General features: G+C 41.1%; 1 protein-coding gene across 1 annotated transcript in view; it reads right to left on the minus strand.

Annotated features, from left to right (window-relative positions):
• Nucleotides 1–9232: 9232 nt before the first annotated feature.
• Aebp2 (AE binding protein 2) overlaps nucleotides 9233–16760 on the minus strand; it is a 43365-nt gene continuing 35837 nt past the window's right edge. The window contains 4 exon segments of the mRNA XM_027429960.2: nucleotides 9233–10727; nucleotides 11256–11282; nucleotides 15571–15684; nucleotides 16490–16557. Coding sequence (XP_027285761.2) covers nucleotides 10682–10727; nucleotides 11256–11282; nucleotides 15571–15684; nucleotides 16490–16557 — 255 coding nt within the window. The 3' untranslated portion in view covers nucleotides 9233–10681.

Here is a 16760-nt window from a genome sequence, read left to right on the forward strand (position 1 = left end):
AAGTCAGAAATCATCAACAATAGGGAAGTCAACCACTCGGGGGCGAGGTGAAAAAAATATCAGCAAGCTGAGAAAATTTGCAGACCTTAAGGGTAGAGCTTCGAAGAGGCCCGGACGATGGGGCCTGAAGGCTTTGAGCTTCCAGCAGCATCAAGAAATGATAAGTAAGACACTACTGGCAAATGGGGCCGCTGCTTAAGAAGCAGGCACCCAATAGGCCAGCACTGGAGAAGCAGAGGCCGGAGGAGCTCTGAGTTCAAGGCCAGCCTGGTCTACAGAGTGAGTTCTGAGACAGAGAAACCCTGCCTCAAAAAAAAAAAAAAAAAAAAAAAAAAAAAAAAAAAAAAAAAGGAAAGGAAGGTGCACCCATATATGCACAAACATGCTTACACACACACACACACACACACACACACACACGCAGAAGGGTGGACCAAAAGTAAAAAAGTCCAGTGTTTGGTTATTGTGAAAGTTAATGTTCACTGTTCGTTTGACCTGGACACCTAAGAGACACACCTTAGGGCTATGTGTGAGGGCGTTTCCAGAGAAGTCTGAGGAAGGAACTCCCGCTCTGCATGTAAGTAACACCATGTTATTGGCTGGGGTTCTGGGCTGAAAGAAGAGGAAACGGAGCTGGGGCTGGAGGGACAACTCAGCAGTTAAGAGTACTGGCTGCGCCCATGTAGTGACTCACAAACACTTGTCACTGCAGTTCCAGGGGATCTGCCCCCTGCAGGTTCCTGCATGAATGTAGTGCACACACATCAAGTATTTTTAAATAATTTAGATTTTAATTTGTTATGTGGATAGGTATTTTGCATGGGTGTAGGCCTGTGTGCACCATGTTCAGGCAGTGACCGCAGAGGCCCGAGAGGGTGTTGGAGTTGGTGTCATTAGCTGCTATGTCTTCCTCACAATGATGGACAGTCTTCAACTGTCAGCGAAAACATAAGGCCTCCCTCCCTCCCTCCCTGCTAGTTCTCCCCCCCACCCCACCCCCAAGCGATTTGCCACAGCAACAAAAGCAGCCAGTGCAGTTCTGAGGAAAACACACAAAGCCACCAGAGGGGCTGGTTCCCCTCTGCACCGGCTGCCGTTCGGTCCTGAACTCACCACCACCACCACCAGCACCACCACCGTGGCAGACCCTGGCCCGCAGCTGGTCATTTCAAACGAGTCTCAGATCTGCAACTGGCCGTAAATCTGAAACTCATCACTGTCACCTGGAAGCCATCCCAGCGGTGGAGCATTCTTAAAATGCCATTTAGCTTCACAAAAGACCTGGGGGCGTCGGCAGTGGGGGGGGGGGGTGCGCTTAGCAAGCATCCAGGGAAAGGCCTGCGGGCTCCAGAACGCGCGCCTTCTTCTTCACCGGGATTCAGGAAACGCCGTGGCTTGGATTCGTCCTCCCAAAGTCCCTCGTTGAAAACTTGGTTTTCTCATTTTGCAGGTGAGGCTTTGGGGAGGTGTGACCGGATGAGAGTGGCCCGCGATGGCTGGGGAGACTTCGGGGGGGTCACAGCTACCCAGCTTGCTGCCTCTGCCTGTGATGCCCTCTGCCATGCGTGCTACCGAGGGAGGGAAGGGGGGCACGGAGACCCTGGTCAGATGCCACTCTGTGCCCTTCAGCTCCCACGAGCGAAATAAACCTTTATTCATACTACTGAACCTCGCGTCATTTGTCACAGGAACAGAAAGGGGGCTAAGACATCTTGCAGGCAGGTTAGTTTCAAAGAATCCGCCCGCCTCACGTTAGTGATTCCCCGGTAAACCACGGAAACCGTTCCTTCCATTATTATGCGTGAGTCCGTAACCCCATGTCCCCTCTAAAGGAGAAGTTCCCTCTCACAAGCAAGCAAACCAGCTCAGGAAACAACAGCAATTCTACAGACTTAGAATGGGGGGGGGGGTGCAAGGGATCATGTTTAGCCCAGGCTAGTTTTAATAAGGAATATATAATATATATAATATATATATAATCTTTGCATATAGGTAAAAAGGACATTTTATTATAGCCTACTTTACCCTTTATCCTACGCAAAAAGGTAACCAGATAAGGTGTCATGTGTCTTGTAAACTCTGGGAGGCTGAGGCAGGAGGATAGACAAAACTTCAAGGACAGCCTGGGAAACAACAGTTAATTTCCAGGTGAGTCTGGACTAAAGTCTAGGGAGGAAGGGGGTAGGGAGGGGAAATGAGGGGGTAAGAGAACTCGAGGGAAAAGGGAAGAAAAACAGAAAACCTCTTCCTATGGGGTGAGATTTCATGACTTCTCCAGTTTCCAAATGTGATGTCAGTAGGCATTTTACTCTCAGAGGTCACCTTTTTTTTTTTTTTTAAGATTTTATTTATTTACTATGTATACAACATTCTGCTTCCATGTATATCTGCACACCAGAAGAGGGCACCAGATCTCATAACGGATGGCTGTGAGCCACCATGTGGTTACTGGGAATTGAACTCAGGACCTCTGGAAGAGCAGTTGGTACTCTTAACCTCTGAGCCATCTCTCCAGTCCTAGAGCTCACCTTTTTGTTTATTCATTTTTATTGAAATTAAAACCAATCTTATTTTACATACTAACGCCAGTTCCCTCTCCCTCCTGTCCTCTCATGCCCCCCATCATCACCCCACCCACTCCCCAGGAAGAATGGGGCCTCCCATGGGGGACCATCAAAGTCTGCCACATCATTTGGAGCAGGACCTAAGTCCTCCCCCATGTATCTAGGCTGAGAGAGAATCCCTCCATAGGGAATGGGCTCCTAAAGTCCATTTGTGCACTAGGGATAAATACTGGTTCCACTGCCAGAGGCCATAATAGACTCCCCAAACCCCCAAACTGACACCCACATTCAGGGGGCCTGATCCAGTTGTATGCACTTCTTACACCTTGAAAAGTGGAGGGCAGAACCCTGGCCTTGGAGGGTCACAGAACCCAAGTTCTGGCATGTCAGAACTGCCTGGCACTTGGTATTTGGAGTCTACTCCATATTTCCACACAATAATGTTAATGGGACCAAACCCCATTATTTCACTGGATTCAGGATGCTAACTGTCATCGATATGGGCACACAGGAAGGCAAGGCAGTTTTGATGAGTGACTTGAGCCATAGATTGGTTGTTCTTTTATCATTTGGCACACCAGTTAATGGGGGGAAGGAGGGAGAAAGTTAAGAAGTTACACTGGGCATGGTAACACATTTTTTTTTTTTTTTTTTTTTTTTTGAGAGCTTTGGAGCCTGTCCTGGCACTCGCTCTGGAGACCAGGCTGGCCTCGAACTCACAGAGATCCGCCTGCCTCTGCCTCCCGAGTGCTTGGATTAAAGGTGTGCGCCACCAACGCCCAGCAGTAACACACATCTTTAATCCTAACACTGGGGAGGCAGAGGCAAGTAGATCTCTGTGAGTCAAAGATACAAGACCTTGCCTCAGAACAAAAGAACAAAACTGCACTAGACCATAGGTTGTATCCCACCTGCTCATTGGCTGTTCAGATGTCCAAGATCCTTAGTCAGTCCTGCTTAAACCCAAATTCACCCAGACTTCTACGAGTCATGAAGACTCTAGCATTGGAGCAATTCCCAACAGCTGATTTCAAATGAATACCCAAGGACAACCACTTCTTTAGGACATTTTTAGTGCGTATTGTGGGTTTAATGACAAAACCATTTCCTATCTCTAGTCAGGTTTTTAAAGATATTCTTCTAACTGCACTTCATGATCCAGCCTTAGACTTGTGTAACTTATTTCAGTAGGTAGCATGATTGTGTGTGGATGGGTGCTGCAATGTTTGTGTATGTAATATGTATGCATGTGTGGATGGGAGGCCTATGACCAAGTCTTCCCCAGTTCCACTCCCACTTAGTTATTGGTACAGGGTCTCTTTCCCAAACCTCTCACCAATTCAACTAGACTGGCAGGCCAGTAGGCTTCAGCCTCAAACACATACTGCCATGCACAGCTTTCTGTCTGGACTGCATGCTGTCAATCTGAATTCAGGTCCTTGTAGCTGCATAGCTGAGCCCTCTTCCAACCTGCTATGGGCCTTTAAAAAATCTAGCCAGATCTTAATTTTCTGCTTTTCAACAGATAAAGTCCTTTCATAGGAACTCAGTCAAGATCCAAGACGCTGACACTTTCTTTTTTGAAGTTTCGTCATCTCTAGCACCTGGAATTATGTCTCCAATAGTATGAGAACCATGTATACCTTAACATTCTTCTCTAGTCCCTTGGGATTTATACTTGCTATGCTCTGTGCTGGTAATGCTTTTCTCTTAGATGTCTGCATAAATTCTCCTTTATGGCTTTGCTCACAAGAAATTACCAACTGTTTAAAAATCACACCACAAATTCACTCAGCCCCAGCCCCATTTCTTTACAGCATTTGTATCCTATGACGCTCTACCACACTCGTTTGCACACTGACCGCCAACTCCCATCCACGTGTCTAAAGACCAAGTTATTGGAGCCAGGTAAGTGGCAACATACCTTTTATCCCAGCATTCAGGAGGCTAAGGCAAAAAAGACCTAAATTCAAGGTCAGCCTAGACTAACATAGGGTATCTCAATGAGGGTGTGGGGGATACACTGGGAATAAAGTTCAATGGTGTGCTGGGCCAAATTCAATTCCCAGTATGGGAGAGGAGGGTAAGAGGCAGGGAACTCATTACTAAACCATGACTGAAAGGTTTTTCGAGAAAGGGTTTCTCTATATAACACACACAGAGAGACAGAGACAGAGACACACAGAGAGTGACAGAGAGAGGGAGAGAGAGAGAGAGATTCCCTCTGTGTAACCACCATAGCGGTCCTGGAACTCACTCTGTAGACCAGGCTGGCCTTCAACTCAGAGATCACTTCTTGCCTCTGTCCCCACCACCCAGCTGAAATATATTTCTAAAACCTGCAAAATATAGTTTTAATTCTGTGAACTCTAGACATCACTTCATAGTATTGCTAACTCAACAAGTTTCTTTCTAAGAATGACTTGTCCTAGTACCTTCCATGTTGGAGTGTAGGGAAATCCATCCCAAATCTCACAGAACCTAAAATCCGACAAGCCAGAGTGCTATTACAGCCACAGGCAAGGGTTCGAACAACTCAACCGCTGCTTCTAACTCAGTAGTAGTAGTAGTAGTAGTAGCAGCAGCAGCCTCAAATGTACAGAGCCCCAGGCTCCAGCAATGCAAAACGACTGTCATGAGATTAGCCAAACAAGTCACCCAATTCATACCCCTTCTGTCAGCTGCTCTTAATACTCCAAATACCTACTTCAACTACAAATGGTTCAGAGGGAAAATTTACAAAGTCCAGTTTTCTCTATTGTCAACTTTTCTCAATTTGGTAATTACACTTGAGTGACAAAAAATAGCATTCATGTTTAGAACATTTTTTGAAAGAGCTCCTATCTACAATTTGGAAAGGAAATGAGACCTAAGTCATGAAAGCAGAAGGCAGGGAATGTGGGGGAGGAAAGGCAAATGGAAGGCATATGAAAGAGCAAAGTGTCACAATGAACCTGTGTCTCTGCATATTAAACAAGACAGTTTTGTTTCCTTTTCTTAAAGACAAGGTTGGTTTCTAATACTATTCTTTCAGTTCTACTTGTAGCTTTCACACTGGTTACAGGTTAGTTTTTACTAATGATGAGCAACAGCATGTGTGTGTGTTTAATGTATGTGTATTTGTGTGAGTTAAGTTCAAGAGTCCAGGGAATGCTGGATCCTGTGCAGCTGTAGTCACAGGTGGCTATGAGCAACCGTAACAGGCACTGGGAACTGGACTCAGGTCTCCTGCAAAAGCATTACACTTAACCACTGCCCCACCCTCCAGCCATCTCTTTAGTATTCTCATGTTTTCAGCATTTTTGATTTATTTTTTTTGAATGCACTGTTTTGTTTGTTAAACTCTGTTCAGAGAGTTAAGTGTGTGTATACCTCCTTAATTGCAATTTTAATCATATTGTTTCATTCAGAAGTCAGGTCACTGAGATGACCTAGGAGAGGGCATACGCTGCCAGACAGACAACTGAGACATGCTAACATCTATGAGCTGGTGTCCACCATGCTTGCACCAATGGTCAATGAGGCTTCCCAGTGTTTGTAGAAAAACCCAAGAGGATCCACACTGCACAACATCCAATGGTGTTCCCAGCTAAACTATCTGCACCGGGCCCAGCAACCAAGAGAAGGCTCAGGGCTAGAGGTAACTCACTGGGAGACAGCTTACCTAGCCACGATAAGACACTGGTTCTACTCCAGTGTACACACACCAAGAGCATAAGCCCTCGTGTTTTCTATTCTATTAGCATTCCCTAGCTATATAAATTATGCAAAATTTGATTCTTTAAGACCCCCCAAATGTAATCATCTTAAGCACACACAAGAACCACAGGCATCCAAATATAAATTTGTGAAATTTTTCTTTACAAGAAACAGAAATCATTATAAAGTTGTAAAATTTTAAAGACAAATTTCTTCAGCCAAAGAATGTAAACAATAAAGAAAAGAACATTGCAACAGAGGACAGCGAGGCTCTGCAGCCAGGACAATAGTCAGAGAAACAACAGGCCAGGCAGGTCCTCAGAACAGGGTCACTGGAAGCGCCAGTCACAGCAATTTCATCAAGGTCTTACTACTCTTAAAGGGTTCTGCCAAAAACAAGTTTTTTGTTTTGTTTTGTTTTTTGTTTTTTAACGAGAGCAAATAAATCAGAATAATTACATTACAACTGAGTTTATGAAACATAACATCAATAATCCGTCACATTGAGGATGTTTAGGTATCCAAGCACAGGTCCCTTTATTAAGTCTGTATGTAAAAGGACACCACCCCTAATCTCAGCCCTAGAGCATCTTCTGCCCTGTAGTTCTCCACAGTACCTTACTACAACAAGGTTTCCTCTTTACAACTCATTAAATGACAAACACTCCAATTACTTTGTGTTGAGTATAATCCTGTCACAGACTGTGTGGGACAAACACTGAGAACAACTTCATAGTGACATTAAACACACATTTATCATCATCTTGCTCCCTCTGTGTGAAGCAATTTGCTATAATGGAAAGAATACTGACCTAGAAAAAAATTCCTTCTCTAAATTGCTTACATTTTTTTTGTTTTGTTTTTCAAATTAACAAAGCCATGTGATACTGTACAAACTCAACTTGGGAAAGAGATCAGGCTAGGTAAGTTTTGTTTTTAAATTTTAACAATTAAAAAAATCAGAATACAACATTTCATTCTTGTATTTTAAGGCTGTTGAGGCTCAAAAGGAAACACTAGAAAAATTACAAAATTTTCTCACCTTTTTTTATTACAAAGAAAAACTCTGCAAATGGTAAATATATTAAAGCTGCAATGTTAGAATTGCAAAATGCCTTACACCAGGTCACAAGATTCAATAATTAAGAAAAAATATTTTGCACAATTTTTCAATCCTTTTATGAAATAGAAAAATATCTTAAATTAAAACCCACAAGTACCACTGCTCTAAAAAAAAAATCCCTTCCAAATAATACATGGTTTTAATTATTCTTTATAAATAAATTTTCTCTCTCTCTCTCTCTCTATATATATATATATATACATACATATATATAATATATATATATATATTATATATATGTATTTCTGTAACCTGAGGCCTCATTAGACAAATCAACATGTCAGGCTTTGCATTACAAATCTACATAGGCTAAAATTTGGTTTACCTTTAGAATTTACACAAGGCTGTTATAAAAAATTAAAAACTTAAAGCTGTGACTGACTACATAGCCACTCAAGAATATTTAAACTACTTCAACTGCATTTACCCATTCTGATACTCACTCAACATTGAACGTTATCTCATCTTTTGTTAACCAACCATCAAGAAAACACTGCAAAAAGGAAACAGAACATGTTTTAAACTCTGGTGAATTCTACCTTTCTGAGACTATTTGTATATTTTAAAATGTTATTAATGTGTCTATTTACTTGGAGGGGGCAGGGCAATTTCAGAGTCAGTTCTCTCCTCTCACCACATGGATCCCAGGGATGGAACTCAGGCCATTAGGCCTGTCACCAAGCACCTTTACTGTGAAGACACCTTCAATGTTCCCTACTTTCCTAGTATGTATGACACAGAGAAAAACATTTCTTCTTTCCTTTTTTGTTTGTTCTGACTCAGGGTCCCACTCCAGCCTTGAACTCCTGGTAATCCTCCTGCTTTGTCCTCCCAGTGGCAGGCTTAGCCAGTGCACCCAGATCTCTATCGTTAAGGAGGAGTTAAGACACATTTGAAAACAATGGAGGGTTAATTATTTTGTTCACTTTATTTTCCTTTCATCTGGAATTCAGAGTTAATGTGTAGCCACATTAGTGTATGAAAAGGTTTACTAGAAAAATAAAAAATCTTTAAAATTTTACAATATTTCAAGATTCTTTCAGCTAAAACCAGTGTTACTTGTGGTTGAAACACAGAATCTGACTTACAGATTCTCATTTAATCCCTGTAAGACAAAACACACTTGGCAAAATGGTGGGTCCTTGATAAGATTAAAAAATCAACAGGAAAGTTCCACCCAAATACCATGTGCTCAGGAGCCTATGGGGGCACCTGCTGCAAAGTGTGTGAAGACCTCGGGAACTCAGCACTGTGCACAACCAATGTCAACTGCCCTATTAAGTGCAAACTGTGTGGCCTATGTTTACTGCTCCAACATTTTTGTCAGCTATACAGGGGAAAAACAAGCTTCTTTTTATAAAGCAGATAATAAATACCTCAGGCTTGCAAGCCCCAAAGGTCTCACTATTTATTCCAGTATGCCACTGCAGGGGGCAATCAAGCAGCAGGTATGAAAATGAATAAATGTGTCTGTGGGCTGCAGACTGTCCGGTGCTGGAAAAAGAAACATTATCCTAGGCCCACTACAAAACATGTCCTATGTGGCCACAGCAAGAGCAGAGCTGCGTAAGAAAACTTTGATGAACATTACAGACTGTGCGTAACTATGTATACACACAAGCTATAAAACTAGCTTGCTTTACTTCATATTCTTTTTGGTGTGCTAGTAATAGCGTCAAACCCAACTCACATCAGAAGTAAAGGGACTGTGAATAATGGTTTCGACACCTACATTTTTCTGTACATTGATGGTGATTAATTTGTTCTCTGTAAACCTAAAGAAAATGTTGGCTGTGTATTTCCAGATGTCATCTTAAAATTAAATTGAATTGTTACAATTTGAAGCTAAATGTGATTTGCTTTGTTTTATTAGAAAAAATACTCAAGCAAAGTCTACAATCATCGGTCAATTAAGAATGACTTACAAGAACATGAGACAGTAAAATAAAAATACAGGTACAAACTCTATGTCTGAAACACTTCTATTTGGCAATGTTATAACAAACCAAAATTCAAAAAGGAACAAAGGAGATTGTGGGGTACTTGGCAGATACAGAATGGAACAAACGATGAAGTGCTTAAGCAAAAGATAAAATCATAGTAAGAACACACTGCTTTTCTTCTTTGAAAATAGACTCCCGTTTGCTACAGAGCACAGCAGACGACCGTTCCAGAAGGTCCTCTCAGGCAGGCAGGGCTTTGCCTTCGTCCCTCAGCGTCGATGATGCGTTCATTCCATCTCTACCTCTTTACCCCCTGCCCTGTTCAAGCCTCAATACTCTAACTTTTGTGTGTGTGGTTTTTCTTTTTTAAGCAAATGAGTAATGATCTATGCATCATGGAAGCTTTCCCATTTTGGAACCAAAGGTTTAATTTTATCTACCTTTCTTTAAAAAATTGAGTGTAAAAACTGCTGGTTTTCCTGTCCTTGTAGGAGTGTTTTCTCTCTGCAGTCTGACTGCGTGCAGTCTGACTGCGCAGCACGGCTTTACTATGTGCCCCCACAGTGAGGAGCGGCCACCTTAGTCACGGTCAGAGGTCTTGGGGCTAAGTCCTCCCTCAGAGACTTTCTGGAAGGATGTCCAATGCTTTGTTCTTAGACATTAACAGTAGTACACAATCCCTTCAGTCCGCAAAGACATCTCTGGTTAAAGGTGCTTTGTTAGCAATCCCTCTGGCAGCACTAGTGAGTTACAATTCCCGTCAATATTAGTTCTACCATAATATATACATTGACTTTCATGCCTCTAGAAAACATCTACAGTACATTTCATAATAGAAAAATATATTACAAATCTGCTGAATTATTTACAAGCAACGCTCTATTATCTCTATTCGACATTTGTTTGATACAGTACTGACAAGTTACACATATTTCCATTTCTGTAAAGTTAAAAAAATTCCATATGGCTTCTTGCGTGCCAAGCAAGAATGTGATTTTATTTTCCTTTTCAAAACCAACTTTGGTGCATAAAAGATTCGGTTTGAAGATACTTTAAAAAAAATACTTTTTTTTTTTTTTACATTAAGAAAAAAATTAAAAAACCAACACTTTCCTCAGGAAAAAAATTAAGTCACAGGTTAAATGAAAATATGAAGATTATTCAAATATTTAAGTTGAGGTTTTTTTCAAAAACCATTGACAAGAGTAGTTATGTAAGTAAATATAACACACTGTACCCCATAAAAGACCCTAGTCCTGAAAAGGGAGCCAACAGACATACGGCAACACTCTGTAACAGTAATTCTCAGACCTAATTCGATAGATGAATTTTTAGTTGATTGCAAATGTCGTTCACTGTTTGCTTAAATACAAATTGAACATTTTTCTTATCAGAGTTCTGCAAAAGAACACAAATGGCAACCAATCACATCTATTTATCATAAAATGAAAGGTTAATTATCTCTTGATAATTTCCACTGTCTAAATATTTTCTATTAGGACTTCAAATCAATACACACTGTCAAGATGAGTATCTCACAGTGCTTTTGGTATTTTTAAGGGCAATTGTTCATCTTTCCAATAAAACTACTGTAATCACTAAGGGGAAGAAAAAAGCAGCTTAAGCAGCGAGCATGCAAAGCCTTTGAGAAGCTGTTCAACTGAGTTGCCAGAGAGTGTCTGCGCAGTCTCCCACAGCGCCATTCCATGACATGTGGACTACAGTAATATATTAATATATTCCACAGAAGACCTACTCATTCACAGAATGTCCACACTAAGCATAAATATTACTCTAAATACTGGACTTAAAAATAAAAGAGGAAGGGGTTGACTCTAATGTGCAACTTTCCCTAAGCCCATTGTCAGTGACTAAGACTGCAGGAGGCCCTGCTTGTTTGCTTTTATGTATTTATGTATGTTTTACCTCTTCAACCTCTTCTGCGGCATTGTTCTAGAAAGAAAAAAAGAAAAATTCTTTGTTCAATTGAATCACAAAACACTGAGTACTTCAAAAGAAATATTACAAACACATGTGGAACCGAGCCCAGCAGTGGCAACAGGCTATCATAAAAAGGGTTTCCACGTGCTCCCGAATGCCTTCAGTCCCAACTACTCAGGGCTGAGGCGGGGATTGCTCCAGCCCACGAGTAACACAGAAAAACCCTGTCCCAGGATAATTATTCCTAAAATATAAAGATATAATAAATACAAGTTTATTACATGGCTTTTAATAAAAATCTCTGTAATCTGATAATGTTTCTCTTTATCAAGAGTTCCACATCTGATATGCATTTTCAGCTACTACCTTTAAATGCATATTTAAATTTCAAAGAAATCTTCTGTTTAGTCTCATTTGGAAGTGAAGTGTATATTTTCTAGTGGAACAGTAATACTTTTCATTTAACATGCATATTAGCAAGGAAACAAGTGGAAATAATAGTTTTCCTAGTCAAAATCCAGACACATCTCACACCAAGAAACCAAGCCTTTCTGACTGCACCACACTGAAGGACTGTCAGCTCTAACTTCAGAAGAGGAGCAGCAACAAAAACAAAATCCAATGGTAAGGGTTTCTGGGGGTGGGGTGGTGGTGGTAATGTCATTTTGGCTGGTTGATGAGGCCTATAAAGGAAGTACTTGGAAGACTGAGGCAGGAAAATGTGGAATTCCAGGGGTAGTGTGGCCTACACAAAAGCACCTAAGGTCTTAACAACATCCTCACTTCCCAAGAAACTTGTAGTAAAAAACACAAGACTCACAGATCTTAAGCCAGCCAACCTGGTTTCTGTCAGTACTTCTGAACATAAATGCGAAGTATGAAGAACATTTTAGATCATTTTCACTAAGCTATCTAAACTGCTTCCTACAAAGCACAACAGCACAAAAACAAGGTGATGTGTGAGCAAAGAGGGAGAAAGAGGGCAGCGGCATGGAGACTCATGCCAACTGTCACCTCTCAAGTGTTCATAACCAGTACTAGAGCAGCCGAGCTCACCCAGAACACTGCTCTCCTAGGGTGCCAGCTTCACTTGTCTCCCAGAGTCAGCAAATAGCCCCCCCCCATCAGCTTTTCCTTTAAAGCATGGCTTGCCCATGTTCTTGGGGTGATTTTCTCAATCTCTCCTCCCCTTTATAATTTATCTCATTTTTCAAAGAATATGCTTCATTGCAATATAGCACCTTCCACAAAGGAGATTTTATTAAAAAAAAAAAGGGGGGGGTACCTCAAGAGTCCTGATAATTCCCTCATGGCAAGGCCCAGTTTTGCTCTCAAGTAAGAGTCCTGACACACCACCAGAGGGCAGAGCCTCTGAAGGTGTTTGTGGTTACTACAAATGAATGCATGTTAGCAATGACATGGATGTAAGCCATACATACACGGATGCTGGACCCCTCAGTCTGCTCCCCACTACTCCAGTCTACACCACTCCAAATCTTTATGACCGCTAAAACATATGTGGGGTGGTGGTGGTGGAAGCAATGGCTGCACACACCTTCAATCCCAGCACTCAGGAGGCTGAGGCAGGTGGGATCTCTGAATTCAAAGACCAGCCTGGTCTACAGAGTGAGTTCAGGACAAACAGGCCTACAGAGAGAAATCCTAACAAACAAACAAACAAAAGCCTACCCGGATTATCAGTATCATTTTACCTCTGGCCAACCCATTCTCATAGGAAATACATTAAATGTATCCTCATTCTAAAAGTATAAAGTATAAAGTCAAGTGCCTTTTTAATCACTGGTTTGATCACCCAGGTAGTATATGTTATTTGGATAGAGCGACATGTGTAACCTTGGGCAGATGAAATGGACTTCCTACTGCAGTTTCCAAAGAGGCTGCCATGGTGTGTACGAACCAATTACAAAAGTGACTTCTCACCTGGACACTTCTCTTCCTAGCACCACTGTCTAGAAAAATCAGGTCAGCCAAGTTTAGAAATAGGAGCCTCTGAAGAACTTAATAAGCACACTCCTATTTAAACTGTTCATTTGAAAAGTTTGGGGAGAAAGTAAATGAAGTACATATAATTTAGGACACATTCAGGTTATTTTCTGGCCCACAATAGTCTGGTTTAAACACAGCTAGTCTTGTCTTTTTCCATTAAGGTTTGTGCTCACTAGCGTGTGTGTGCAGTCTCTGAGCACCACATGTATACTGGTGCCCACAAAGCCAGGAGGTGTCAGGTCCCCTAGAGCTCAAGTTACAAGTTGGTGAGGTTGCTTAGAACTCACTCAGGTCCTCTGCAAAAGCAGCAAGCACTCTTAACTCCTGAGCCATTTCTCCAGCCTCAGAATCACATTTTAAAGATAACTTCAACAAGCTATTAAATGTTTTCTTTTGGACACAACATGGCTCTTCTGTCAACTTGTAACAGCTGAGGCTACCTGCACACGGCCCTCAAATCTCCAGTCTGGATGGGGGAGAGACGCTTAAGGCCTCACCCGTGGCCTGACAATCGACGGCTGTTTCAGAAAGGTCTCAACTCTTTAGGAACACATCACATCCAATGGTAGGGTGTGCTCCTTCCACTAGATGCTCTCATATTCATCCCCACACAGGCAATTGTAACTCAAATCCCGTGTTAATACCAAAATGTACAGTGAAAACATAGGTCATAAGTTTAGAAGGCAATATGGTGATTACTAGGGAAGTTACCAGGAAGTAATGGATGTATATGACAAAATATATTACATAAAATGTACAAAATTTTGAAAAAATATAAATACCATTTAAAGATTAGATAATTTGTTATATTGCAATCCAAAGATTTCCACTATCCAACCATAGCAATTCTTCTTTAAAAAACTAAAATCAAAATATCTTTAGTAGTAGCCTTGAAGAATATAAATAATGTATTTTTATTATGCTTTTACTTTTTGAGATTAATACAATTCTATCATTTCTTCCCTTCCCTTTCATCCCTCTAACCTCTCTCATGTACCTATGTTATTCCCTATCAAGTCAGTGACTTTCTTTTTTAAAATTGCTGCTATATGTAATGATATCTTTTTTGCAAAAAGTAAAGCCTGTCTGGGGGGTCAGAGAATGGAGCTTGCCACTAGCTAACCATGGAGGTCTGGAGATCTGTACAGACAGACAGGAAGTGACATAGCTGGGCAGAAACTGCTACTAATTAACCATAGAGGTCTGTACAGACAGGCAGGAAGTGACGTAGCTGGGCAGTAACAGGATATAAGCAGGGACAAACAGGAAATCACTCTCTTCACTATGGAGACACACTATGGAGGTAAGATGTGCTGAGCCTTGCTCCTTCTCTCTGATCTCTCAGCATTTCCCTCTATTATCTGACTCCAGCCTTTTATTATCTAGACCAATTAAGGACTCCTTTTACAGTTATAAATATGTACACATGTAACTATATAGTAAACTCCTAAATATATAAAAAAATAACTTAAAAATATTTGTGTATCATAATTTAAGCCAAATAAACTATCAAAATATTGTGTTTCTGGATTCTAAAACCCTTAGCTCTTTGTGACATCACTGATGCAGTATATCCTTCTGTACATATGTTTTTCTTATTGGTTAATGGATAAAACACTGATTGGCTGATTGGCCAGGCAGGAAGTATAGGCAGGGCTAGGAGGTGAGAATCCTGGGAAATGTAAGCAGACAGAGCCCGGGAAGAGAGGATGGGCAAGGCATTCTCCAGTAAACCAAAACCATGTGGAAATACGCAGATGAATGGCAATGGGTTAAATCAAGACCAATAAGAAGCCCGGCCAACAGTTTTATAATCAATATGATGTCTGTGTGTTTATTTGGGGATCAAGGGCCACAGGACCAGCCGGGACAAAGAACCTCACATTATACATCAAAGCCACACTTTTGAAGGCACAGAACGATAGTGTGGGTGGTGAGGCAGCAAGGACTATATAGCAAGTTTGAGTAGCTTGAACTACATAACACCCTGTTGTCCCACAAACCCTTCACTCTTGAAAAAAAAAAAACAAAAAACAAAAAACAAAAAACTACAAAGTCTACTGGACAGAGAAATCCAGCACAAGCTGAGTGAAGGTAGAATCACCAACATGATTTTGAGCATTCTGCTGAAGGATTCAACTAGTAATGCCTGGGCAGAAACAAAACAAAACCCAGCATTTTGGATAAACAGCAGTCAATATGTACTCAAAAATAAATACCAACTTACCCAAAATTTAGAAAACTTTAAGATGGCAATTCAGAATGGAAAGCATACTGTCAGGGAGTAAATTACCTGTAAATGTTTGGGTCCAACAGCAAGGCAGTGTCTTTGGGTAGCTTTGATAAATGAACTACTTTAGTTTTTAACTGGTGTCGTTCACTTTCGTTCACCCACACATCTGGCAGACTATGAATGAAAGAAAAGAAAAGCCAGTCATTTGCAGTTATCCTAGACTTATCATTCTGGTGTTTGAGCTCCCCAGCCTTTCCTGCTGCTCTGACAGGGACAGCATTTGGGGTGTAGGGTAGACTAGGAATTTGTACAGCCTGGTTTCTATCTAACAAAATGAACTTGATGAAAATCTCACTGTTTCTTCACTAACAAAGGAAAACTCCATCAATACATGAGCTCAGCAGAACAGCAAATACCAAGAGTACCAAGGAGAGGCCTCTCTTGAGACTGAGCCCACATGAAATGAAAGAAAATAAAATGCATGTAATGTGACCAAATTCCAAATTTGAAGATATTCAATCCTACAAAACATTCAAAGTACTTTGATATCTGAATTGTTCAATTTCTATAATAGGATTTGTAAAGGCATTTAAATTTGACTTTTGTTTGTTTGTTTTCTTTTTCGAGACAGGGTTTCTCTGTATTGCTTTGGAGCCCGTCCTGGAACTCACTTGGTAGACCAGGCTAGCTTTGAACTCACAGAGATCCACCTGCCTCTGCCTCCTGAGTGTGCCAACAACGCCAGGCTTAAATCTGACATTTTTTAAAAGATCTGTTTTTATTTTGTAAGTGTTCTGTTCTATCTGTCTACGTGTATGTCTGTGCACCAAACGAGGTTGTCTGGAGTTTTAAGAGCATGTAGAGCAGGCTGGCCTCAAACTCAGAGATACCCTGCCTGTGCTTCCTAAAGGCTGAGATTAAAGGTATGCGCCACTACTACCTGGCAAAATAAAATTTCTTACGTGTTTCAAATACTTACATGTCTTCAGGCATCCAATGAAGCAAAAGTTTTATCTTTCCAGATTCCTCTTTTCTCTTAGCTATTACCTAGTAACATTGCAAAAAGAAATGATAAAAAAATGATAAAATACCATTTTTCTATACTATTAAGAAGAACTTGAAGTGGCCATGCCCTACACGGAAAAGGCACTGCCACTACAAAATCCGTGTCATTTCTGCTTTGCACACTCCAACCTCTTCCCATAATACTGAAATCACCACAGGGTCTGCACTTATGTGAACATACTGAA

This window comes from Cricetulus griseus, chromosome 8 (assembly GCF_003668045.3).
Source record: "Cricetulus griseus strain 17A/GY chromosome 8, alternate assembly CriGri-PICRH-1.0, whole genome shotgun sequence".
In the NCBI taxonomy this organism is placed as follows: domain Eukaryota; kingdom Metazoa; phylum Chordata; class Mammalia; order Rodentia; family Cricetidae; genus Cricetulus; species Cricetulus griseus.